At 34.7% G+C, this 27,339-nt stretch overlaps 1 protein-coding gene across 1 annotated transcript in view; it reads left to right on the top strand.

Moving 5' to 3' along the window:
- The window catches only part of LOC149798624 (uncharacterized), a 143,299-nt gene that overhangs the window by 68,397 nt on the left and 47,563 nt on the right, over window positions 1-27,339 (top strand). Inside the window, exons 12-18 of the mRNA XM_089957456.1 lie at window positions 3,521-3,634; window positions 4,973-5,068; window positions 7,844-8,040; window positions 8,872-8,937; window positions 11,008-11,104; window positions 17,181-17,464; window positions 26,665-27,086. Of these exons, the coding sequence (XP_089813582.1) occupies window positions 3,521-3,634; window positions 4,973-5,068; window positions 7,844-8,040; window positions 8,872-8,937; window positions 11,008-11,104; window positions 17,181-17,464; window positions 26,665-27,086 (1,276 nt within the window). The remainder of the gene's footprint in view (window positions 1-3,520; window positions 3,635-4,972; window positions 5,069-7,843; window positions 8,041-8,871; window positions 8,938-11,007; window positions 11,105-17,180; window positions 17,465-26,664; window positions 27,087-27,339) is intronic.

Raw genomic sequence — 27,339 nt, 5'->3', positions numbered from 1 at the left:
CCAAGTCTGAGTTGTCAAGAATTGAATATACAAAGTATTTTGCTTAGTATCACATTGATAATACTAAGAAAAATGAGGAAAACTGATAGATATTTAAATAAAGTACATCATATATTCAGGGAAACAAATTTTATCAACTTAATATTTGAGTGATCAATCTTTTTATAACCCCATAAAATTTCTTAGCCATCAGGTTGTCATTGTGTTAAGTGTGAAATCTATGCAAGTCTGTTCTTTTTCCCTGTCCACAGACAAATGACGGACAATTAACTGAGAATACGTTGATCATTTATAAAAATTTTAAAAAATGTTTTGCATATAAACTTATTTTATATTTATTTTACATTATATTTAATATAAAGACATTTATATATGAGCCTCTGAATGATTTGGTTGATACAGATTTTTTCAGTACCCAATGGCCAAAAATGGAATCCGTTCATTGGTTAATTAATGACTGACTGAAAATGTGATTCGTGTCAAAGCATATTGTTGTAAACGGAAAATTGACACTCAACCAGTGATGATCATCTACACATTCTGGATGATCAGTGATGTAAAGCAGAGACAGAGATGCTACCAGGCCGTGGATTGTGGGTTTCTCACAAAACAAAAATCAGAAACCATGCAATTTCTCAAAACCGGTGGGGGGGGGGGAGGTCATGCAAACTATTTTTGGTTCCTGCAGTTTCTTTGTGCCCTAAGCTCGATTGAGTTATTTTTGGATTGTTTTTAGTAAATAAAGAAACTGAAAATATTGCTTTGTTCAAAATAAGTCTTGGTCATCCATTTTGCCTGGGATCTCAGTCAAGCTATACTGAGGTAGATCTTGTGTTTGAATGCCATAACAGAATTCTATATAGTTTAACAAGCACTGAGGTTTATGTTTGTCAAAATGGAAGAAACAGATTTCTTTATGATAGGATCATCTGGTATGGTCGATACTATAGAACAAAACAAAAGCTCTCATGTCCTGACACAAGCTGAAGACATCGCACAAACCTATGACATGGAAATAGTTGGTACCTCATCCACAGCATGTGGAACTGGAGGCTGAGAAAAAGAGACAAAACAGAACTGAAATTCCAAGAGATGTGATTGATTATCATCAACTGGTTAAGGAAAGAACCAAAAAGGGGCCATGCTTTGTGTTTTCTTTTGAGAATATAAGAAAGATAATCCATTCACTAACAAAAATGGTTGCATAGGTTAACCAATATTCTTCAAAGGCTGCAACCTTTGCATAAAGCCTTGCAATCCTAGAGACAACATGATCAAGTTGAGGAAAATTAGGTTCAAATATCATGAAGACCATTTCCCTGATTTATTTAAATTGGCCAAAATTGCAGTTGTTCTCCCATTAGAAACATCAGATTGTGAGTGATGATTTAGGTCACAAAACAGAATTTACACTGCTCTTAACATAGAAACAGTGAATAAACTGAGGAGTATTGAAATGCAACGGGGTTGTATCAACTATAACTATTTTCAAATGCTTTGAAGAAGTGGAGTGATAAGGAGAGATGAATATTTACCAGCTCATTAAGCTAAGTTGGTTATGCAGATAGTGTATATATTTGTTGGTTATGCAGATAGTGTATATATTCGTTGGTTATGCAGATAGTGTATATATTAGTTGGTTATGTAGATAGTGTATATATTAGTTGGTTATGCAGATAGTGTATATATTAGTTGGTTATGCAGATAGTGTATATATTAGTTGGTTATGCAGATAGTGTATATATTTGTTGGTTATGCAGATAGTGTATATATTTGTTGGTTATGCAGATAGTGTATATATTAGTTGGTTATGCAGATAGTGTATATATTAGTTGGTTATGCAGATAGTGTATATATTAGTTGGTTATGCAGATAGTGTGTATATTAGTTGGTTATGCAGATAGTGTATATATTAGTTGGTTATGCAGATAGTGTATATATTTGTTGGTTATGCAGATAGCGCATATATTAGTTGGTTATGCAGATAGTGTATATATTTGTTGGTTATGCAGATAGTGTATATATTAGTTGGTTATGCAGATAGTGTATATATTAGTTGGTTATGCAGATAGTGTATATATTAGTTGGTTATGCAGATAGCGCATATATTAGTTGGTTATGCAGATAGTGTATATATTAGTTGGTTATGCAGATAGTGTATATATTTGTTGGTTATGCAGATAGTGTATATATTTGTTGGTTATGCAGATAGTGTATATATTTGTTGGTTATGCAGATAGTGTATATATTAGTTGGTTATGCAGATAGTGTATATATTAGTTGGTTATGCAGATAGTGTATATATTAGTTGGTTATGCAGATAGTGTATATATTAGTTGGTTATGCAGATAGTGTATATATTAGTTGGTTATGCAGATAGTGTATATATTAGTTGGTTATGCAGATAGTGTATATATTTGTTGGTTATGCAGATAGTGTATATATTAATTGGTTATGCAGATAGTGTATATATTAGTTGGTTATGCAGATAGTGTATATATTTGTTGGTTATGCAGATAGTGTATATATTAGTTGGTTATGCAGATAGCGCATATATTTGTTGTCAGAGAAGTGATATAAAGTCATTAATTGCTTGTCTTAAATTAGAGTTTCATATAATGTTGTCACTCATTAGCTCCCATTCCATACTGTCTCCCCCTGATTTCCCCCCTCCTCTGTCTGGAAGTAGGTGTTATGGATCTCCCTTTCTTAAAAAATATTCCTGGCAGCCTATCTGCAGAGATTATCTTTTGTCTGAGTTTTACTGTGGTAAATGATATGGGTGTCCGCATGATTATGTAACAAAAATATTCTCAGTGCCTTGTTTGCCTTGTTTTATTTTATGAACAAACACAAATTTACAAAAGTATAAATGTTAAACATGAAGTGCAGTTTCAGAAAGGGGGGTGACATTGAATACTATTCATCACTATTTGCTTAAAAAATTCATAAATTAAATTGTTTTGATTTTTCTAACTGTCTTTGGATTATTTATGTGCTGTTTTAATTATTTGGAATACGATAATAGATATATACAGATCTATAAGCCTTGATAAGGAAGGAATTGGGGGGCGATGATAAGGGGCAGTGTTTATTACAATGGGGCTTCTATTAGAATAACTATGGCAATAATGATATTCATAATAATAATAATTACCACTACCAAGCACCCAAAATCAGTTGTAAGTAATCATTTATACTAATTAACAGATCAAAAATATAGCATTACCTGTCTTTATAGTTCCCTTGTTTATTACACATAGACTATTAGACCTTTTTCAGCATCATAGATTGATATTTTATGAAGTTGGTGCCTCCAAACTGAAACCTTATATAATTTGCTTATAATCAAGGCACATTAACAAACATTATTTAAGATATAATGTTGAACAGAATGTAGGCTGGGTTTAAAAAATGTGGGAATTGGAATTTTTTGATTACCTTTTCATTCTACCATATGTGTTATATAAGAATTCTAATCTTGATAAGATAAATGCATTTTATGTTACATGTCTTCCAGGTTAAAAATGAGGAGCATGGTAAACTGGCTGAAGAGCTAATGGAACAATTACAAAAAAGCCTGACCCACTCTAAAAAGCTTGAGCTGGACCTGGACGCTGTGGAGAGGGAGAAGGTATAGTACAAGTACTATTTTTATTTATTTATTTATTTATTTATATAGGTTTTATCTTTATCAGGTAATTGTCATTTTCAGGCTTTAGGCTAAAGAAATAAGTGATGACCTGTATCTTGCATGGTGATATGTATCTTGTATGATGATATGTATCTTGTATGGTGATATGTATCTTGTATGCTGATATGTATCTTGTATGATAAAATGTATCTTGTATGATGACATGTATCTTGTATGATGATATGTATCTTGTTTGATGATATGTATCTTGTATGATGATATGTATCTTGTATGATGACATGTATCTTGCATGATGATATGTATCTTGCATGGTGATATGTATCTTGTATGATGATATGTATCTTGTATGATGACATGTATCTTGCATGATGATGTGTATCTTGTATGGTGATACTTGTATGGTGATACTTATCTTGTATGATGTTATGTATCTTGTATGATGACCTGTATCTTGCATGATGATATGTATCTTGTATGGTAATGTGTATCTTGTATGATGATATGTATCTTGTATGATGACATGTATCTTGCATGATGATATGTATCTTGCATGATGACTTGTATCTTGTATGATGATTTGTATCTTGTTTGATGATATGTCTCTTGTATGGTGATATGTATCTTGTATGATGATATGTATCTTGTATGGTGATATGTATCTTGCATGATGATATGTATCTTGTATGGTGACATGTATCTTGCATGATGATATGTATTTTATGAATAAAAATCAAGTACAGGATAATTGTGTGTTTTATTTCCCATATAAAATTGGATTATAGTACACGGAGTCAACTTTATATGCAGTTAATCAAAAACTGTAAATAGAATATTGGAATTCAAAATACTGTGGTAAAAAAAAAGACATTTTTGTGAGGATTAGGATTTGCCTTTGTCAAAGTTTGCATCATTAAAGGTATTTTCTTTTGTATATTAACATCCATAAGTATCTAAATTACAGAAATTAATTAAGAAAATACAACAACAATATGCTGACAGTTACAGGGGTTGCCTGAATGATGAAAATAATACTACAGCCAATGTCAGCACAAGCCAGACACCTATTAAGATGAATCCCATACTCTTTTTTTTATCTCAAGGAAAGATATTGTTGGAAACATTATGTTCTAAATGACACTTTTTACTTTTATTGATGTGAAAGATGTAATTTGATGTAGACATCAGGAAAAAAAATATAAGAGTAATTGTGATGTCTTGGTTGATTTCACATTATGCTAATTAGATATAATATTTGATACTTTCTTTTTCCATTTGGTGCATTTGCATAAAATAACAACAATATCAATATTTCTACAGGAGAGCCTGAAAATTGAGATGGGAATAATGGAGGCCAAGTTTGAAAATGCTCAGAGAAAATTGGAAGCTGACCTTCATTCAGAAATGGAGAAAGAGGTATTAAACATAACTCACAAATTGAATAAAATGAAAAACGCATACAACATTATTTTAATTTTGTTTCAGCCATTAAAGGCAAGACTTGTTATTGAGAAGTTTAACAGGAAAAAGAATGGAAGGAAGCTTTGGGGTATTTTGACGTGTCCACATGACTTAATCGTACACCTGTTTTGTAACAACAACATGTCCATAAAATGCCTTTTACGAAATTAGTGTAATATTACTGATGAAGTGGATTTTTTCATTTGTAATTTAATATCTGCAGTTAGTCGACTAAGTGTAAAAGAAAACATGCACATCATTCAGTTTGCTAGATGATCAGACACATGATAAATATAATAATCATAAATATAATATAATAACAAATCTGTTAAAATCATGTCAAACTGCTTTAATCCAATTAGTTCATTTTTAGCTTACTTTGGCCACAAGGCCATGTAAGCTTAGGGTTTGTTATTCAAAATTAAAAGTCAAAAAGAAATATTAATTTGGATGGGCATGGATGAATGTGTTATCTAATAGCCATAGCTAGGTTTATTTTCTTACTAATTATTTATCAGTTGTAATTTGCATTAGTGCAGAATGTTTTCAGTAAAATCTTAGTTTTTTTTATGGGTAGTAATAAGTTGAGCTTCAGCTGTTTTTGAAAGATTCTGCCTATTTTGTTTACATCCTATATTTGATTTATCATAAATCTTTTTGTCACAAAATGTGGGGGATGTAGTATCTACATTTTCATGTCCTGTCATCCATCCATCCATTCATCCATCCCATTTTCATTTCCACTATATAAGGTTAATTGCTGAAACTTTGTATCCTTGTACATCATCATTAAAAGGTGTGGCATGTACCTCATTGGAGGTCTTAATGTTACAGTCACAATCAAGCTTTCCCTCACAATTTCATTTCCTGATTATAACTTTTAAAGCTATCTTTGATTAAGGGATGAAACTAGGTATAAAGTATGTTGTGAACCACATTGGGGGTCTTATCTACCAGTTCGAGTTCACAGGTCAGTATTTTAAAGTTTTCCATCACTCCTCCTTTCCGCTTTGTAACATTAAAGTCCTTTTATATTTTGAGATGAAACTTGGCATACTCATATGTTATTATTGGAAAATGTCTAGTATGTCACATTTATGGTCGTATGTTGATGATCGTGGTCATGAGTCAGTTTTAAAATTTCCATTACACTTTCCTTTCCTCCTATTAATTTAGGAGCTGTTTGAGATAAAGAGGTGAAACTTGGTCTTCGTATACATCATCATTAGCAGGTGTGTCTCATACCAGATTGGGTCATGTCATCAAAGTGAAGGTCATGGGTCAGTACTTTAAGACTTCCTTCATATTTTCCTTTCCATTTTCCAACAAAACCAATTGTGATGAAGTAGGAACTTACTATATTTGTTGATACCATATTGGGGGTCCAATCTTCAGGGTCAAGGTCACAGGATAATATTTCAGGTGCCAGTATCTTTGAGATAAATGAATGAAATTTGGTGCACTTGTACATTGTCCCTGGAATATGTTGTTGTTGTAGGGTTTAATGCCATTTTTCAGCACAAGATAGGCTATACATGGTGGCCAGTATCAGTGGTGGAGGAAGAACCCAGTAAAAACCCCAGAAAGAACCACTGACCCACAATTTGCTACTGGCAAACTTCTCACATACCCACATTGGCCAAACCTGAGACTCAAACCCACACAGACAGAGGTGACATGGCAATGATCCGTAATGGTGTGCACTTTAGATCACTCAGCCACTTGCCCCCCCCCCCCATGTATATTGCATTCAATATTTGGTTGTCCTGTCTTCTAAGTCAAGGCTACTAGGATTATTTTTCATGGTCAGTTTCATTTCTCCTTTATATCTGCTTTGATTTATTGTATTTTATTGTAAGCTGGGATCTTGCTGGGATTGGCTGACATAAGTTTGCTTGAGAAGTAAAATAGTTAACATGAATTCATTTTTGAATGGGCTCCTCCCTATATAACCAATTGAAATATAGCATTTGTTTTGCTCCAAGGATAATGTTATGGGATACTTGGCCCATCAGATTTTTATTTGAGGCCCCTTAAAATTTTGGATGGCCATTTGTTTTTCTTAATTTAGGATTGCTTCATATAGGAAAGTGGGCTGTTGGCCCATTCCATGGGCCCACTGGTTTTCCTTTAAATCAGCCTATTTAACTTGGGAGGATCACTGTGGCCCATTTCACTATATAAAGGAACCAGGTTAACTGGAGGATGATCATTGTGGTCCATTTTACTATACGACATGAACAGATTGAAACTGTTAAAACTTCACTATTTTTGACACAATGTTTTTTACATTTTCAGTATAAAAGTTTTAAGGATATGCATTAGTAGTTAACTCTGAATTTGGGGCATTTGTCCATTTGACCTGAGTCTATTTGACCAGAGAGCATAACACTAACATGTGTTTCTTGGCCAGATGTTCTTCTGTATAGCTATTAAGCATATAATTTGGGCAATCTCAGTTCCCTTGTGTCATATTGTTACATTTGTTCATAATTTGAAATAAAAACATAACAATTTTCACAATAATTTGCATAGTGACATCATTCTGACAAGACCAAGGTAGCAGTGTAAGTTTAAAATAACAAAATTAATTTCTGTCCATATTTAATCTTACAGATAGCAGTGTAAGTTTAAAATAACAAGATTAATTTCTGTCCATATTTAATCTCACAGATAGCAGTGTAAGTTTAAAATAACAAGATTAATTTCTGTCCATATTTAATCTTACAGATAGCTGTGCAAGTGGCAGAAGTGCTGAAGAAAATGGAGCGACAGCAAGACGAACTGCAAGAAAGTCACACGCGGCAGATCCTTGAACTTAGTCAGAGGCAAAACAAGGAGATCGAGGAACACATGTCTCTGTTTAAAGATCAACTCAGCCAAAAGGAGGAGGAATTTAGAAGACAGCTGATGGAGTTTGAGAAAACGTAATTATTTTCACAGTATTTTGTTAAAATATTATTTCAAAGATTTCCTTGCACAGGGTATTAGACTAGTTTTCCTCTTCAGGATGAAATTTATGACGATGTCTGACATTTTGTTTCTGAGATTATGAATAAATAACCCCATACGTAACTGATCACTAAATTAATGAGTTTGCTTAAGAATTTTGAATACTGTGAGTTTTTGTGAGTATCAGTTTTCCTGTTTTTGCTAAGAAAAGGACATTTTTGTTTGCATTTACATTTGTGGATTGGGGAAAGGTCCCCATAGTTTGCATTTACATTTGTGGACTGGGGAAAGGTCCTCATAGTTTCCACAGAAGGATCATTGTTTGTTGGGTCATTGAATTTGTTCATAGCAAATGAAGGAAAATTGGTATCCTAGATCAAAGTGTATTTGTGGTGTAGTCTTAAGCTTTCAAGGTTATTTATTATAAAGTTTATTTTTTAAGCATAAAATAAAATAATACAAAATCATATAATTAAGTAGCAGGAATTTTCAAACATTATCCTTGCATTCAGATATTGCAATAGGAAGATACAATTTAAAATGTTTGTCTTGTCTTTTAGTTTTATCTTTATAAAATAGTATTAATGTGAAAAAAATGTCTCCATCTTTGACAGTTATAGTCTGTCATGTGAGGGTAAACTTGTCATAAAAATGTTCAGAAACTATGTTCTTGTTTATAAAAGGAGACCATTGGTTAATAGGGAGACATTTTTTTAAAAACATTTTGTTGCATAATTGACTTGAACACAAGGAATATTTTGAGTAAAAATACAAAGCTCTGCTTACATTTGTTTGCCTATTTGTAGACTTCAGGATTACAGAAATGAAAATACAGAACTGAAGACAACTAAGCAGAAACTAGAGTCACAGAGGTATATGTGTTTTGTTATTTCTACACTTTTGTGAGATTGTGTTTAATCCTGTCCATCCATTTGTATGTCAGTGCATCCATCTTTCCATGTGTCCATCCATCACTCACTTTTCCCTGTAAAAATGAATTTCATTTTAATACACTGAATCAGAAAGAAGAGTATGTGACAGTGAAGGTGGGATTGGGGGTCAGATGTCACATTTTCATACAGTAATGAGGACTAGTCCTGATGCTCACCATTTACATCAGTTGAGGGAGGATTATCATGCACACTGTATACATGAACTGAGGGAGTGTTATCATCCACATGCACGCCATACACACCAATATAGGGAGGACGATCCTCATACACGCCAGACCTGCCAACCCTTACAGTTTGACCTTAAGTCTTCCAGAAAGACCCTTTAAATACAGACTTATAGCAAAACTTAAGAACATACAATTGTTACTGTAACATCTGAATAATTGCTTCAGATCCAGGTTTCATATTAAAATCAACAGACTTGGTCAGGAAACCAGGTGTTATCTATAGGAGGATTTCAGATGCTTTAAACCGTACAAATGTTTTCAGGCAAGATGCCTGCATGATAAAGCTTTTACTTAGAGAATTTTCAAAATATGGTATCCAACAAGCAAGGCATTTTCAAAATGATGGGGACAATAAGCCTTTCAAAAGTTTGAATAGCACAGAAGAATAACAAGGAATATTCAGAATTCTTTTGGAAAAAGCAGGAAGGGCAACAATTGCATTTATTGGACTTCATGTGTTGATATGATTATTTCTTGTGGCAGGTGAAATTATTGCTTTTGCAATGTGAAATTTGTAAAAATGTGAAAGATTACTTCAAGCTTAGATACAGCAAGAATCTACTGAGCTTCATAGCGTTGTCAACTGCAGTTTGTGAAACTGTACTGGAGGTAATTAAGGTGTATGTATTTTACAAACATTTTGGTTTTTTAGATGAACATAATGTTTACCATCACTTTATAAGTCTCCATTTACACTTCGGAACTGTTTAAGTGCATGTTTTCCAACTTTACAATGTCAGTACATATTTTATTCCACCTTACTGAAAATTGGTGTGATTTTACGGAAAAATATTGACTTCCTTACTGAAACGGTCTTATTATGACTGGCAGGTCTGACACCCTCCTATTCTTTACTTACATTTACATCACTTACACCCCTGGAAGAATGTACACATCCATGCTAATAGGAACTGACAATTAATGAGATTTTGTGGCATGCTCTCTTTCCAAGGGGAGACCACCCATGTCTGTCACATGGACAGATATTGGTTCATTTATTTTTACACCTGAATTTAGTAAATGTTTAGACGTTGGTATCAGATTTTTCTGCAGCAACGATGTTACTATCAGAATGAAGATTTTGTGTTAAAGATTTTGAAAGTGAGAAAGATTGAACATGCAGCCAGACTGAGTCTCATGGTTAGCAATATGTGTAGTCTTCAGCACAAATTGACTAGAAACACACAAGTTTTTAATGTTTTTTGTATTACATAAAACATTTAGCTGTATGCATTTCATCCAGAGTTGTCAGTGTATTGCTTCTGTTGTAAGCACAGAGCACAGTCCATGTTGTTTTTATGAATATAAACTATGTTGTTGGTATTGCTTCTGTTGTAAGCACAGTCCATGTTGTTTTTATCAATATAAACTATGTTGTTGATATTGCTTCTGCTGTAAGCACAGTCCATGTTGTTTTTATCAATATAAAATATGTTGTTGGTATTGCTTCTGCTGTAAGCACAGTCCATGTTTTTTCGGTCATTATAAACTTAAGTTGCTGGTACTAGCTCCAGATATTCTAGGCTAATTTGAATGATAGTTCGTGACAAATGTAAGAATAAATTATTGCTCTTTCAGGAGGGCTGGATTTGGGAGGTAGCAGAGTTTATTTTCCTAACATAATTGTGATCTGGTACTTATTCTCAAAGAAACATATTTTACTAAAAACTGTGCTTTTTATCCAATCTTGAGCAAATTGCATACTTATCCAAGGAAGTATATTATATAAAAACAACTTTTAGCACATGTATTTCCATTTCAGATTAGAAATCCTTACAAAACTACAATACCTAATGCAGTCCCAGTGGAATGAGGCAGTGTCATTGCTGGCTACCTCCCCTCACCGAAAACCTCCTACAGTATGTTGCTTATTTACTTCTTATCTTTAAATCTGATACTGTAGTAGAATTGTGCGGTTTTCTAAGTCTGCACTGCTAATTAAGAAGATATTTTATAGTTTAGCAGTGCCACCAACCCCTATGATTTTGTCATAAGTTACGAAAATGACCCTAAAATTACAGACTCATGGAATAAAAGCAAAAACTACAGAAATAAGATTGTTACTGTAAAATTTGAATATTTGGCTTGTCCATATTTGATTTGGATCTGGGTATCATATTAGTTATCGTGGAGTTTATCGGGGAACCAGACTTACTTTCTGGCAGTACTTCAGATGCTTTAAACTACACACATTTTTTCATGCAAATCTTCATGATCAATCTCTTGATTATAGTCATTAAAAAAAATGTTGTCCAGCAAGTTATATATATATATATATCAGTGCTGTCCAACCTTTTTGACACCATGGGCCACAGCAGAAAACTGGAAAACAACGGCTATATAGCTGCTTGAGCTCTGGTGGGCCATTTAAAATCAATTCATAGGCCGCATGCGGCCCACAGATTGCGGGTTGGACACCACTGATATATATATATTGAAAACTAAAGAGAAAGTATGCCTCTTTAAAGGTGTTAATAATCAGTACAGAAGAATAAAAAGGAATATTTAGATTCATGTGAATAAAAGCAGGAAGGGACACACTTATGTTTATTGGACATCATGTGTCAATTTGAGTATGTCTTGTGGCAGGAAATATGATTGCCATCACCATGTATAATTGAAAAAATTTCCAGGAATTATGGCAAGTTCAGAGTTGGGAACAAGCATTGAGCTGCATAGGGTTTGGAACTGAAGTTTGTGCAATTTGTTCTAGAGGTAAATGAGGTGTACATGTTCTTTACAACGTTTCAGTTGAATATGTTTACCATCACTGCATTAGATTACAATACCAAACATTTTATATTGCATATTTTCCAACTTTACATGACATTTTATATCACGTTACTAAACACTGGTCAAACTTAAGGGAAAAAAAATCAACTGCCTTACTGAGGTGATCTTGTTAGGGTTGGCATGTCTGGTTTAGTAATGTTAAGGCCTCTAATCAAATCAAGGCATAATTTGTGAATGTGAATAGTCATGATACATTACAGAGAGGATCTTAGAATCTATGTTTAATTATTCATGAATGACTACATTATTTGTATACCCTCCCATTTGTTTGTACCCCACTTTTAATTTCAAAAACAAAATGATGATAGTATTGTGTTCATTTTTTATATACTGATTATGTATTGTAATAGTAAATTACAGAAATGTTATCATAATTAATGTTTTTGCAACTCTCTGAAAATTGTGCTGAAGTTTACAGTTCTGTTAGAGATTAAATTGGAATTATAATAATCTTTTATGCAATCTGATTACTGAAATATGTGATTAAATATTGATATATGCATTCTGGAATTTGAATCTGTTGAAGGATTTGTTATGCACAAACCTACCATTAGGTTTGGAATAGCAGTTTTCCGACTGTAATTAGGGTACCATAGCTTTCCCACTGTAATTAGGGTACCATAGCTTTCACACTGTAATTAGGGTACCATACCTTTCCTGCTGTAATTAGGGTACCGTATCTTTCCCGCTGTAATTAGGGTACCATAGCTTTCCTGCTGTAATTAGGGTACCATAGCTTTCTTGCTGTGATTAGGTACCATAGCTTTCCCACTGTAACTAGAGTACCATAGCTTTCACCCTGTAATTAGAGTACCATAGCTTTCCCACTATAATTAGGGTACCATAGCTTTCCCCACTGTAATTAGGGTACCATAGCTTTCCCACTGTAATTAGGTACCATAGCTTTCCCCACTGTAATTAGGGTACCATAGCTTTCCCACTGTAATTAGGGTACAATAGCTTTTCCACTGTAATTAGGGTACCATAGTTATCCCACTGTAATTAGGGTACCATAGCTTTCCCACTGTAATTAGGGTACCATAGCTTTTCCACTGTAATTAGGGTACCATAGTTATCCCACTGTAATTAGGGTACCATAGCTTTCCCACTGTAATTAGGGTACCATAGCTTTTCCACTGTAATTAGGGTACCATAGCTATCCCACTGTAATTAGGGTACCATAGCTTTCCCACTGTAATTAGGGTACCATAGCTTTCCTGCTGTAATTAGGGTACTATAGCTTTCCCACTGTAATTAGGGTACTATAGCTTTTCTCCTGTAATTAGGGTACCATAGCTTTTCCACTGTAAATAGAGTACCATAGCTTTCCTGCTGTAATTAGGGTACCATTATAGCTCTCTCGCTGTAATTAGGGTACCATAGCTTTCCCGCTGTAATTAGGATACCATAGCTTTTCCACTGTAATTAGGGTACCATAGCTTTCCCACTGTAATTAGGGTACCATAGCTTTCCCACTGTAATTAGGGTACCATAGCTTCCATAATAAAGTACCATCTAATTCATATTGTAAATCTTTGCCTTTTTTTCTCTCACTTGCAATGAATTGGTCAGACATATTGTATTCTGCCAGATAGATGCATGTCCTATTCGAAAATCAGTGAGGAGGTACATCCGTTATAGACCCCAGACAGCAGAAGAGGTGGGTAGTCCACTCCTCTACATTTTGGCTGCTGGTTTCTGCCTCTAATGATTGGGTCAGTTCCCCTATCTGGCCCCTTAGGCCCCCACCCCTTGGATTTGGGTGTTTTCCAGGTGGTGATTTTGCCAGGAACCTGGTCTTGTCTCCTGATTAGATCTTTAGAGGCCTTAAAACTAAAGGCTAGAACACTGGTCACATGCCAGTCCCTTTTCATTGTCTCTTGTTGCCGTTAAAACATCCAAGCATGATCTTACAGAGCTTCTCAACATAGTGGAAATGATGCTTTGGAGACTTTCAGGGTTGTGCAAAGACCTGTTGAGTGCTGCATTACATGAGACAGAAATGCTCTTTGGAGATCTAATCCCACTGGAGATCAAATTTCTTCTGTAACATGATAGGATTTGGGTTCTTTCTAAACTGGTCAGTGACATGCAGCACACTCACTCTTTTTGGTTGATGTGATCTTTTCCCAAGTGTTTCAGATAGGGTCATCATAAATGGCCACACAAGCAGCCCCATTTAAAAACTCCCTCCTGCTTGTCTTTCCCTGGACAAGTTTGCCACAGAGGCCAGGGGAGCCGACTGGTGGATGTCTTTGGACTTTTAGTACTTTGCTAAGGAGGGAATTTGTCAGCCGTAGGGATTCACACAGTTCACTGCAGTTCAGCACTATCCTCCTCTTTCCAGTTTCCAGGTTGGTGCCGAACTAGCCCTCATTTCCGAGACTTAGTTGAGCATCATGTATGATGGGTGGGTCCTTTTCACATTAAAGGTGTGGTACTGACTTCTTTTCTGGGAACCTCTACCCCTTTTGCGGACCCCCATTTTTTTCACCAGTCCAAACTGGTTCACCTAAAGGAGGAGGCATACACCCTTATACAGAAGGGCTCCGTAGAGAGGGTGGCAAATGACCAAAGTCTAGAATTCTCTTCCCAGATCTTTCTAGTATCAAATAGTTGACTTGTTTGCTTCAAAACTGAGCAACAGACCTCTCTTTCTGTCACTCCAGTGCCAGAACAGAGACCTTGGGTAGTGGATGCTTTCACTCTGAAGTTGAATTTCTGTGTGCTTACATATTATGACCTTTCAATATAGTTCCGCAGATTATCTGCCAGATGAGAATCTCTATGTCTAAACTCATCCTGATAGTCCCCATATGACCCCAATGGTCATGGTTAAACAGTCTCTTTGACCTGTCAGTAGATGAGTCCATGAGATTATCACAGAGGAGAGACCTGTTGTTGCAGTATGGGGGGTGTTGTACATAATAATCCACAGATTCTCCATCTTCATGCCTGTATATTTTGAACTATCAATATGCCAAGACCAGTTTTTGAGCAAAGTTGACAACTGCATCACGCAGACTAGGAATCTGTATATTTTCATGTTTATGATGCTACATGGAGAATGTTCTCCACCTGGTGTAATCAGACTGCATTTATCCTATTTGTCCACACCTGGTGTAATCAGACTGCATTTATCTTATTTGTCCACACCTGGTGTAATCAGACTGCATTTATCCTATTTGTCCCCTGTAATCTGCAGTTGCTGATTTTATTCTCTTCCTTTTTGAGGAAAAAGAATGGTCAGTCTCAACCATTAAGGGCTCTAGGCATTTCTCTTTCAATACTTTCAAGTTCTTTATGTGTTAGATCCAAACCTGTCTATCTCATCATGTATTTTGAGCTTCAGAGACCAGTATCTTCCTCATTAATGCATATATGAAACCTTAGAAACAATATAAAAAAATAAATAAATACAATCTGAGAAAGCGCTCAGGCACAACCGATACAAGTTACACCCCCAAAATACTTAATTAAAGAAAACAAACAAAAATATACAATATTAGAAAGCGCACAGGCACAACCCAGACAAGCTACCCAAAAAAACACCTAATTAAAGAAAACAAACTAAAATGAAAAACTTTAATGAATAGCATTCACCATGAACAAATACACTAACCTTACGGGTACAACTACAGTTAGGAAGGTGGGCCAAACTCTAATGGTCTGAAAAGATCAAAAGATGGATGACCCCCAAAAACAAAAAAAAAACTAGCTGAACATTATAAGATGTATTAAAAATGAGAATTTAAAACAACTTGAGTTGTAAAGAAAGTTATTATAAAACTATATTTGCTGTCATATATTAAAGAATGCATTATTATAAAAGCTATTAAAGAAATCAAATTCAGTCTGCATGTTAATAAATAGTCAAGGAAAGTTATGATGTACATAAGATTTGGTAATGATGCTGGCAAAAATAAAAGTATGTAGTCTGAGTCTAGAAATAACCCTAAATGTTGTTAGTTCCATGTGTGAAATCCTAACTTTTTTTAACTGTTTTTTATTTTGAAAGAAAAATTTATATTTGTTTTATTTACATGATGTGATGAATTAATGATGTCACTGACAAACCTGCAGATGGATTTTGTGTCACATTTGTCACATGTATAGAGAGATACCTCTATTCATCAAATTTATTCTTGCCACCAACAGTAATTGCTTATAGAGATGTTTACATAAAAATCTGTAAGACATCTGCCTTTCAACAATTTTCAAATGAGATAACTAGTTTTCCATTAGTTTGACTTCATTGTATAAACAGTATTGTCTTCACCCTAAAACATGACAAATATAATTGTTCTACATTTATGATAATTATTATTTTACCTTCATAATTAAAACAACTTGATAACATTGAGTTCTTTGAACAATGAATGCTGTATTTAGTTGGATAAAAGATTCTGCCAACAATATTATTTTAAACAGTTTTATAGGCCTTTCAAATACTAACATTACTTTTTGGTTGATATGGCAGCCAAAGTAAATTTATAATTATTTATCATTTTCAGTATGATTAGTATTTGTTTCTTTTCAGTGAACTGTATAAGAGAATGGAATTATGTTTTATGTGGAGAAAATTTGTGAATAATAACTACATAAATATTGCACCATCTAAATATTGTACCATGCTGAAATGTAGAGACATGTTTGAAAGTAAAGTTTTAATTATCTAGCAGAGGCCTAAAAGTAATGAACTGAGGATATGTAATATGTAGAAACAAATTAACTGTCCATGTACAAATTCAGAATGACTATATTTGATGGAAAAGTATACACTATATTCGATTTTTTTTGGTCAAAAATTACTTTTCCTCCCATTTTCTCTATTAGGTTGCTATGGTAACCATGAACACACATCAATTTCACTGACATTTTTAGTGCTTGCAATCTGTATGCATGTATGCATCACTTTGTACAATTTCACAGCAATCTGATTATAAATACTAGTTTTGTTGTTGTTATATTGATTTGGCCCGAAAAGTCTGTATTGTTCTGAAACAATTCAGCATACACAGAGAGGGCAGTTAGAAACAAATCATCCCTGGTTTCAATTTCATCCTAAAACAACACAGCACTACCATGGTTAATACTTTGTTTGCTCTTAGTATCTGTAATGTTTTTCTTTGTCATCTGCAGACTTTGAACACTTCTCTGCCAAATGTTGCCTCCTCCAATGTGCATGCAGTGACTGGGTTTAGTTTCAACCTTGGTAGCCCCATTCCAAAACAGACCCTACAGCAGCAGGTGTTTGACAGTCCCAGTAGAGACAGTATGGTGTCACACTCTACAGCAAAAAGTCATGAAGAATCACCACAACGGACTCGTCCAGGACTAAATGTCCAGGCTCAAGAAGACACAAGTTTTTATGATGAGCAGGCAGCTTTGTCACATCTGCAGGATTTCCAGAAATATCTAGATAGGTATGTTTCTAAGAATCAAAGTTGTTCTGTTAACATTGTACAAAATTCGTACAATGATGTAGTCACTATTACTTGTTTTTCAGCAGAGAATTACTGATAAATTTTTCACCTATCAATAAAACAGCTTTCACAGACAGTGTTAGCTCACCCTTTATAATGTCCATTGCCATATGACGTATGGGTCTTGAAAGTCTGTTGTACAGTATCACAAAAAGAACCATTTTCTTTTTCTTGCAACGAAACTTGCATTTAAATTTTGATTGTCATTTGCATGGGAGATTGTTGTTGTTGGGGGGCATTGCTTAGTGCAAATCACAAATAATAATCATTTAAAACATTGGGATGATTGTAGCTAAATATAGAGCAGACACATGAAGCAAGATGACCCATAGCAACAACAAAGACTGACAAAATATGAGCAGCATAATTATGATACCAATATAAATGACACTCATACAAGCTGTGAAAATTCTGAAGTCGGTATATGAGATACCAATATAAATGACACTCATACAGGCTGTGAAAATTCTGAAGTCGGTATATGAGATACCAATATAAATGACACTCATACAGGCTGTGAAAATTCTGAAGTCGGTATATGAGATACCAATATAAATGACACTCATACAGGTTATGAAAATTCTGAAGTCGGTATATGAGATACCAATATAAATGACACTCATACAAGCTATGAAAATTCTGAAGTCAGTTTATGAGATACCAATATAAATGACACTCATACAGGCTATGAAAATTCTGAAGTCGGTATATGAGATACCAATATAAATGACACTCATACAAGCTATGAAAATTCTGAAGTCAGTATATGAGATACCAATATAAATGACACTCATACAAGCTATGAAAATTCTGAAGTCAGTTTATGAGATACCAATATAAATGACACTCATACAGGCTATGAAAATTCTGAAGTCGGTATATGAGATACCAATATAAATGACACTCATACAAGCTATGAAAATTCTGAAGTTGGTATATGAGATACTAATATAAATGACACTCATACAAGCTATGAAAATTCTGAAGTCGGTATATTTGAGTGGCAACCATTAGCAGCATTTGAACCTGTCTCTATGGATTTCGTACGTACAATCCTGAAGAAGAGTGCACCAAAGTCATGTGAACTTGATCCAATTCCAACATCACTGCTGCTTGAGTGCTTAGATCCAGTATTGCCTTCACTAACTGATGTTATTAATACCTCTCTCTCATCCGGGGAATTCCCATCATTTTTCAAAACTGACATTGTAAAGCCTCTGCTGAAGAAACCAACACTAGACCATAACGATTTCAAGAACTACTGCCCAGTTTCTAATCTCCATTCATATAAAAAATCTTAGAAAAGGTTGTTCTATCCCGCTTGTATCTCATCTAGATTCAAACAGTCTTTTTAGCAATGTACAATCTGCATATCGCCCTTGCCACAGTACTGAAACTACTCTTCTGAAAGACATTGGATAGCGGAAAGATTACAGTCCTCACCCTCCTTGATTTGTCTGCAGCATTTTACACAATAGACCATCATATATTACTTAACCGTCTCCAGCATGTATTTGGCATTCATGATACAGCCTTACTGTGGTTCAAGTCCTACTTGGTCAACAGGACACAAATTGTATCTGCAAATGGAATACACTCCAGCCCAGTTGATCTATGTTGTGGTGTTCCACAAGGATCTGTTCTTGGACCATTTCTCTTCATCCTGTACACTCAGTCACTCTCAAGTTTCATAGATCATCATCCAGTGTCTCACCAATTGTACGCTGATGACACCCAAATATACAAATCTAGCCACCCAACTGAAGTTGATGCTACCATCCAAGGTGCAGAGAGGTGCATTTCTGATGTGAAATCATGGATGACATATAACAAACTGCAGATGTATGATGATAAAACTGAGGCCATTCTGATCACAATACAAAGACTTTCTCATTCACATCCTTTACCTCAAACAATGAATATCAGCAACACCAACATTAAATTCACACAATCAGTACGAAACCTAGGTGTTACTCTGGACAGTACTCTTACATTGCACCAACATGTCATGAACATATGCAAGGCTGCATATCTTGAGCTGAGACGCATCAGCTCAGTTCGCAAATATCTTTCAGTTGATGCCACTAAAACACTTGTGTGTTCATTAGTACTTTCAAGACTGGACTATTGTAACTCAATTCTGTCTGGTTCATTTCAATATCTGCTCCAGAAACTTCAAAAAGTTCAAAACACAGCTGCTTGGATCATACTTAGAGTACCACGATCAGAGCACATCTCCCCGCTGCTCTGTACCCTACACTGGCTATCCATTCGATCCAGAATCAAACACAAAATTGGTTCTCTGTACTACGTTTCACTGTTGGACTGTAGTCCAATATACCTATCCAACCTCACCCATGTGTACACACCAGCAAGATACTTATGCTCCTCTTCTGACAATCGTATACTCATTATTCCCACTATGAAAACAGAGTCATATGGACAGCGTTTTTTTGCATACCAGGGCCCAGCAATGTGGAATGAATTGCCCACTGAACTTAGACACAAAGACACAGTGATCACATTCAAGAGGGCTCTTAAAACTCACTTATTTCGATTGCAAGAACAAACTTAAAGACCTAATAATGTTTCCTACCTTAAATATTCTCAGCATGTTTTTTTAATGTTTTCTAATTTCATGGTGTTTGTTTTTGTAATCATATCATTATATGTTTTTTTTATCTTATAGGTGTTGTCTAATGTTGTAAAGCACTTAGAGCTTCTAAAGATTAGGCACTATACAAAGTCCTCATTATTATTGTTATTATATGAGATGCCATTATACATGACACTCATACAAGCTATGAAAATTCTGAAGTCGGTATATGAGATACCAGTATAAATGACACTTATACAAGCTATGAAAGTTCTGAAGTCGGTATATGAGATACCACCATAAATGACACTCATACAAGCTATGAAAGTTCTGAAGTTGGTATATGAGATACAAATATAAACGACACTCATACAAACTATGAAAATTCTTGAGTCAGCTTATGAGATACCAAGGAAATGACACCCGTACAAGCTATGAAAACTCAGAAGTCGGTATATGATATACCAATAAAATGACACTCATACAAGCTATGAAGATTCTGAAGTCAATATATGAGATACCATAAATGACACTCATTCAAGCTATGAAGATTCTGAAGTTGGTATATGAGATACCAATATAAATGACACTCATACAAGCTATGAAAATTCTGAAGTCAGTATATGAGATACCACTATAAATGACACTCATACAAGCTATGAAAATTCTGAAGTCAGTATATGAGATACCAGTATCAATGACACATACAAGCTATGAAAATTCTGATGTTGGTATATGAGATACCAATATAAATGACACTCATACAAGCTATGAAAATTCTGAAGTTGGTATATGAGATACCAAGGAGAATGACACCCATACAAGGTATGAAAATTCTGAAATCAGCATTGAATACTATTAAAGTGCAATATATAATGGCTTCATTATTTATTTACATTTTAAGATTTTCTTTTAGATACAGACTTCAGAAGTATTGTCTTACAATGGGGAAGCTAGATTGTCTTACAATGGGGAAACAAGATTGTCTTACAATGGGGAAACTAGATCAGATCTTCACTTAATGTTGACCATAAGATGGACAGATAAAATTGATTACAACAGTTCTTGAAGATTTTATTTTTGATGAAAGGCTATATTGAACACTTATAACTTAAGTTTATAATGCAATAATAGGTATAAAATTATAATTTTTTGTTTCAAGGAGATCAACTTTTTAAAATACTGTTTTTACCCTAAAGAACCCCAAAAGGCCATATACTATCAATGATAATAAGTTGTCTGCCCATTAAATAAAATTTTATTTTAAGTCTGTACATATATACATACAACCAGCAACATGAGCTGTTACAACCGACTGTAGCTAATTTACAAACATAGGTATAAAGCATAAAATGCATACAGATGAATAGCAAACTGTTAGATGATACAAGCAGGAAAACAGTCTTAGTACCCAAGCAGAGCAACATATCCACAAAATTTATTACGAAAAAATGTGATGATGAATTTATATGGCCACAAAATCAAGCACCATTTCATGATGAATTTTGGGATAAATATGCTGTAGTTTTAAAAATTAGATAAAGGTGACTTCTGATTGGCTATGTGGCAGTGGTGACATAGACAAAAAAACAAAATCATGGAGGAGGAAGAGTGCACACTGAAACAAACACATTTATATTAATCTATTTTACTGGGTTTTTTTAAAAATCCCTGCCTGCATTCTGGAGATTCATTTGATATAAAATATGAAAACAGTACCTGTCTGCTCAGCATATTAACAATGAAGATATTAAAGTTTATTTCCTTAGTCTGCACACTAACAGAACTGCTGAACATACGGTACATGTGCCTCACTTGGTACACACTATACATCTAGTGTACTTTCTCTCTCCCCTCCCATGCAATACATACACAAAAGAGCTTTGGTCACTAATATATTCTGTGCATTTTTAATTCTTGACCCTACATGTTAGCAAAGTCTGGTTATTACTAATGTACAATATATTTGCAATGCATTTTTGTAAAGAAAATGATTAAAATATGCTTACATGTTTCTTTTCTGTGCAATTCCTTGCATGTTTTTGACATTAAGTCAATGCCAAACATAAATGAAAACTTTTAAATATTAATGAAAATAGGTGTCAAAGACAGTCAATGATTCTTAAGGGAAATATAGACATACGCTGTTGCAAAAGAAAAATCACGTTTTGTAGATACATTTTTATGCTTATTCTGTGCCAATGTACAGTTTAAAACACATATATAGGACCTTGTTATCCGTCACGTCTGTAATCTACAAATATTGATACCACAGTGGAGGAGAAAACCATTGGCACTTTCAATGTTTGCTTTCATTTATTAAGGGAACTCTTTGTTAAAAATTTAAATACATATTTAAGGAAGAGATGGGGACCTCTTTTATGATTGCAAATTTCATCTCGGTCTGATTATGGGACCAAATATAGGCCCTTATACTACCTTATCCTTTTAGTCAGAGATATCGTATGCAGTCCATGTGTGGAAGTTCAGGTAGAGGTCAACGGCAGTTAGCAACGCATTCATCAAGAAATGGGAGGGGGTAAGATTTTGGTGGATCGTCACACAGTTATTTGTTAATATGTTTTGTTTGTTTGTAATTTTATTGCATTCATTTTAACTTTCACTTTTTTATCCCAAATTTGGTGATTTTACTTTTTTGGTTTTTATTTTGTTTGCATACTAGTCAGGAACACAGTGAATATCCAGGAATAGAAATGCCAAATTGCTACTCTTCTTCTTGCTAGAAGTTGTCTTAACAGAGTTCACATTTTTTGTGTGTTTTCCTCATCACAATTATTCTGGTTATTTCCCTGCACTAGTCAAACCCTGTCTTACCCAGAAAACTGGTTGCTCAGTTGGTTAAGCATCAGACTCGCAATCCAAGAGTTGCAGTTTCAGTACCCACTCAGGCCATCCAGGTTCAAGTTCTGGGTGTGTCCTTGGGAAAGGCACTTGGCTTTCATTTGGCCAGCATATTATAGCCAACAATGTGTTAAAAGTCACGTTAAAACCAACAAAGACAAAACTAAACTTGTCTCACAACACAAGTTCACATATAGTCCCTGTGATGTCATTTACTTGAACTTGTTAATGTAAGTATTGTCATGCACACAATTGTACACAGATTTTTCATATTCTGCTATGTCAGACCTGCCAGCTCTTACAAAAATTACCCTTAAAATACCGACTTACGGCATACTAGCAAAAACTACGGGAAAATGATGCTTGCCGAAAAATCTGGATGATTTGTTCATCTGTGTTTTATTTGGATATGGATTTCATCTTAGAATTAGTGAAATTAGTCAGGGAACCACACTAACTTACAGCAACACCCCAGATGCTTTAAACTACACATATTTGTTCATGAGAAGCATCGGCATGATCAAACTGTTGATTATAGAATTTTTAAAAATGGCATCCAGAAAGCAATGCATGTTTAAAACGAAAGGGAAAAAATGCTTCTAGAAAAGTTTTAATGATCAACACAGAAGAATAAAAAGGAGTATTCAGATTCTTGTGAATAAAAGCTGGAAAGGACACAGTTACGTTTATTGGACATCACGTGCCAATTTGAGTATATCTTGTGGCATGAGATATCATTGCCATTCGCATGTGAAATGGAAAAGAATTTCCAAGAATTATGTCAAGTTGAGAGATAGTAACAAGCCATTGAGCTGCATAGGGTTTGGAACTAGAGTTTGTGCAACTGTACTAGTGGTAAATAAAGTCTATGCCTACTTTTACAAACTTTTCAGTTGAACATACTGTTTATCGAACTTTTAATTATGTTTTCCAGCTTTATTATACTAGTTATTGATATTTTGTTACACCTTACTGAAAACTGGTCAATCTTACGGAAAAAAATCTACTGCCTTACTGAGACGGATTTGTCAGGGTTGGCAGGTCTGCTATGTTGTTTTGTTGTTTGCTGGAAAATGCAAGAAAAGGAATCCATTCAGTGTTTATGCAGGATAGAAAGATCTAACTCCAGGGTGTAAGATTTCTATAAGGGCAGGCCCTGAAAGTGATCTTATCCCTTTGATTTAGATTTTCCAGTTCTGCACTCATTCATGGGAAGATGCTATTAGTCTGATAGTGCTTATAACAAGAGGTCTGTCTTGGACAGTCTTTTAAATTGCATAATATGGGGACCACTTTACTGTGCATTCTTTTTACACTGTATAACCATCGTTTTTTGTGAAACTTTTATTTAACAACTTGATACACAGACAGACAGGCAAGGTAGACCTTACCATGGAGTCATATTGCCCATTAGTAGGAAGATATCTTTATTATTAAAATCTGTATGTGAGAGTATTTTCGTAGGCTTAAAATATGGCATAATTTATTTTCCATGCACTTTCAAGAAAGTGCAGAGACTTTGTGACATATTCTCTCTCTCTCTCTCTCTCTCTATACATATATATACACACACACACACATATATATATATAGATAGATATATATGTGTGTATGTGTGCGCATGCACATGTATGTGTATGTGTGTGATGGCCTTGAAATCCTTCTACACCATTAAGATAAACACACACGAAACTTGGTAAAATGATAGTCCTATTGGTGTTTATTATGCCAACACTTTAGGAATTTTAATCAATCGTGCTTCTGGGGGGGATATTTGTATTCAAGTTATATATCTAACGTGTCTGAGAATTGGTTTGTGTGTCAACTGAGTGAGTCTCCCAAGTGATGCCTTGAGGTTGTCTCAAATGGCAGGAAATTAGCTCCTGGATCTCAGCTTGGAAACTTTTGAGATCCTCACTCTAAAACCTTATATACATTTACTGAAAAGACATGAAGAGACAAACTTCTACATGCAACTTACATGGATCATGGGTTACATTCCTACCACAATGGAATTGGCCCATGTGTCATGACTAAAAATATTATAGACTAATTAATTAAAATTCATCAATTTGTTTCCCTAGAATACACAGTGAAAATTCACAAGACTTTTACAGTATTGTGAATTAAATCCCATATAATCCTAAATATTCTATCACAAGTCCCAGTAGTATAAAATGTTCTGAATAAATTTAAATAATTTTCAGTGTCCTGATGTATCCAGATGATGTAATCAAGAATTTCTTTGAATGACTTCCCGGTAATCACGAAGTAGTAATTTTGTCCAAAAAAACAACCCATATAAGCATATTTTAATTCCAAGGAATAATTTAAATAATTCTTCTAGAATTTTATCTGAGCACAACTCTAAACTCTGACTGTAAATTCCCAAAGACTGAGTTAGACATGAAACAGAAAAGAATTTTGCTTACCAAATCAGCTATATATATATATATATATATATATATGCAAATACCCACTTTACCTACAATGCAATCTGGAATTCCCTAGATGTGAGTCATTTCTAAAGGAAAAATTCCTTCAAAATGTAAACAAGTTTGCTTTCAGAACACTCAAGGTTTGTAAGCAAGGTTAGGCCTTGAACTCAAATTTTAATAAATATCTTTAAAAAAACTATGACAAAAGCCAAGCTACATTCATGGTAAAATGTCAAGCACACAATATAAATTACATATTCATAACACAGACACACACACACAGACACACACACGCACACACATTTGCTTTTGGTTAAATCCTTAAACTCTAAAAATACCCCAAAAGCTCAAACTTTGATGTGGTGGTCAAAATGCGTGAGCATGATGATTTATGAATTCGAGTTTGTTAGTCATAATGATTGTAAACTTACTTGGCATTTGGTATAGCAAAGCTCACAATTAAAATTGCCATTGGTCTCAGACAAGGGCTCTGGGATTGATGACAGGAAATGAACCTATTACCATCCACTAATAGTGAAATATCTGTGATGGAATGACAAATGCATAATTAAGTTTGAGTCGAAAAAGGAAAGGAGAGAGACAAACTGCCCCGTCATCTCGAATATTAAATGAAGAAAAAAATACAACCGGGTCCCAGTTGTTTATGCTTCATCACAATAGTAGTAGGAATCATAGTGTAACAATTGTTTGTTCATCAGTATGTCTGTCCATTTGCCCAAGCAACCATCAGTAAGCTACAGACCCCTCCAGTGGCCAAGTGGTTAGAGCATCAGCCTCGGATGTGGGAGGTCGCAAGTTCAAACCCTGTCCGAGTCATACAAAAGACTTATAAAAATGGTACTAAGAGCTGCCTCACTAGGTGCTCAACATTAAGAAGTTAGTGTTAGGATTGGTTGGCCTGGTGTCAGGATAATGTGACTGGGTGGGACATCATGCTACATGTCTGCGGCATGATGCCCCAGTGCATGACATCACTATAAACTGCATCACTGCAGTAACTGTAGCAGTATGACTGATTTTTTTTAAAGTTACATTAAAAATCCAGAAAACACAAACACACACACAGTAAACTCCACCATGGTTAGGTTCTGCATTTAGGCCAGTTTTCAGACATTGTGATTGGGCATCCATATTCCTTGAACAAATTTCTGGTTTTTGTGTCATATTTTTCTGTGATTATTCATTTCCACTCTGATTAGTCATGCATTTTTAATTATTTTCAGCTTTAGTCAGTCTTCAGGAAGTTTCCCTCTCAGTTTCAATCCTATTGCCAGGCCTACATTAGAGAACCAATCTAAACAAGCACAGACATCTGTCCAAAGGTCTCAAGAATCCACAGAAAGACTAAACTTACCATTCCAAAGTCTTTCAAGTGATAGAGCTTATCAATGTTATGAGAACCAGTCTAAAGGAAGTTATGATACATCCAGCAAGTCAGTAGGATTCTCCAGTGATATTAGTCTTGGATTTCAAGGAAGTGATGTAATGACAGGGAAGCATAAGAAGGAGGAAGAATGGAAATATAAACAATCAGTTGCACAAGCTAATGATGTGTTAGCCAGAGCTGTGCAGATCCGTCCTCCACAACAGCATGCAAGTGTCATTCTGAATTCTGACCTTAAGCATGATGGGCCGTCATCAACAGGTGAGTTTGGACACAGTGTAGAAGTTTGGTTAATAAGTAGGTATGATTATTTATCCTTCAAATACAGCCCCTAATTATACTAACATTAAGAAATAAATTCCACTACACCTCAAATCCTGCCTTCCTGGAAAGATGAAGAATCCTTTTCTGTCTAGTATATAGCATATATAAAGGGAAGAAACTCTTTCAGATTACCCAACTTTCCTCTGCTAGACGACAGTCCAAATACACAATGTTAACCCTTTGAACTTTC

Source organism: Sinohyriopsis cumingii, chromosome 5 (assembly GCF_028554795.1).
Source record: "Sinohyriopsis cumingii isolate HCF-2022 chromosome 5, ASM2855479v2, whole genome shotgun sequence".
Lineage (NCBI taxonomy): Eukaryota > Metazoa > Mollusca > Bivalvia > Unionida > Unionidae > Sinohyriopsis > Sinohyriopsis cumingii.
The sequence above is the reverse complement of the archived record's forward strand: the minus strand, read 5'-3'. Positions and strand labels throughout refer to the sequence as shown.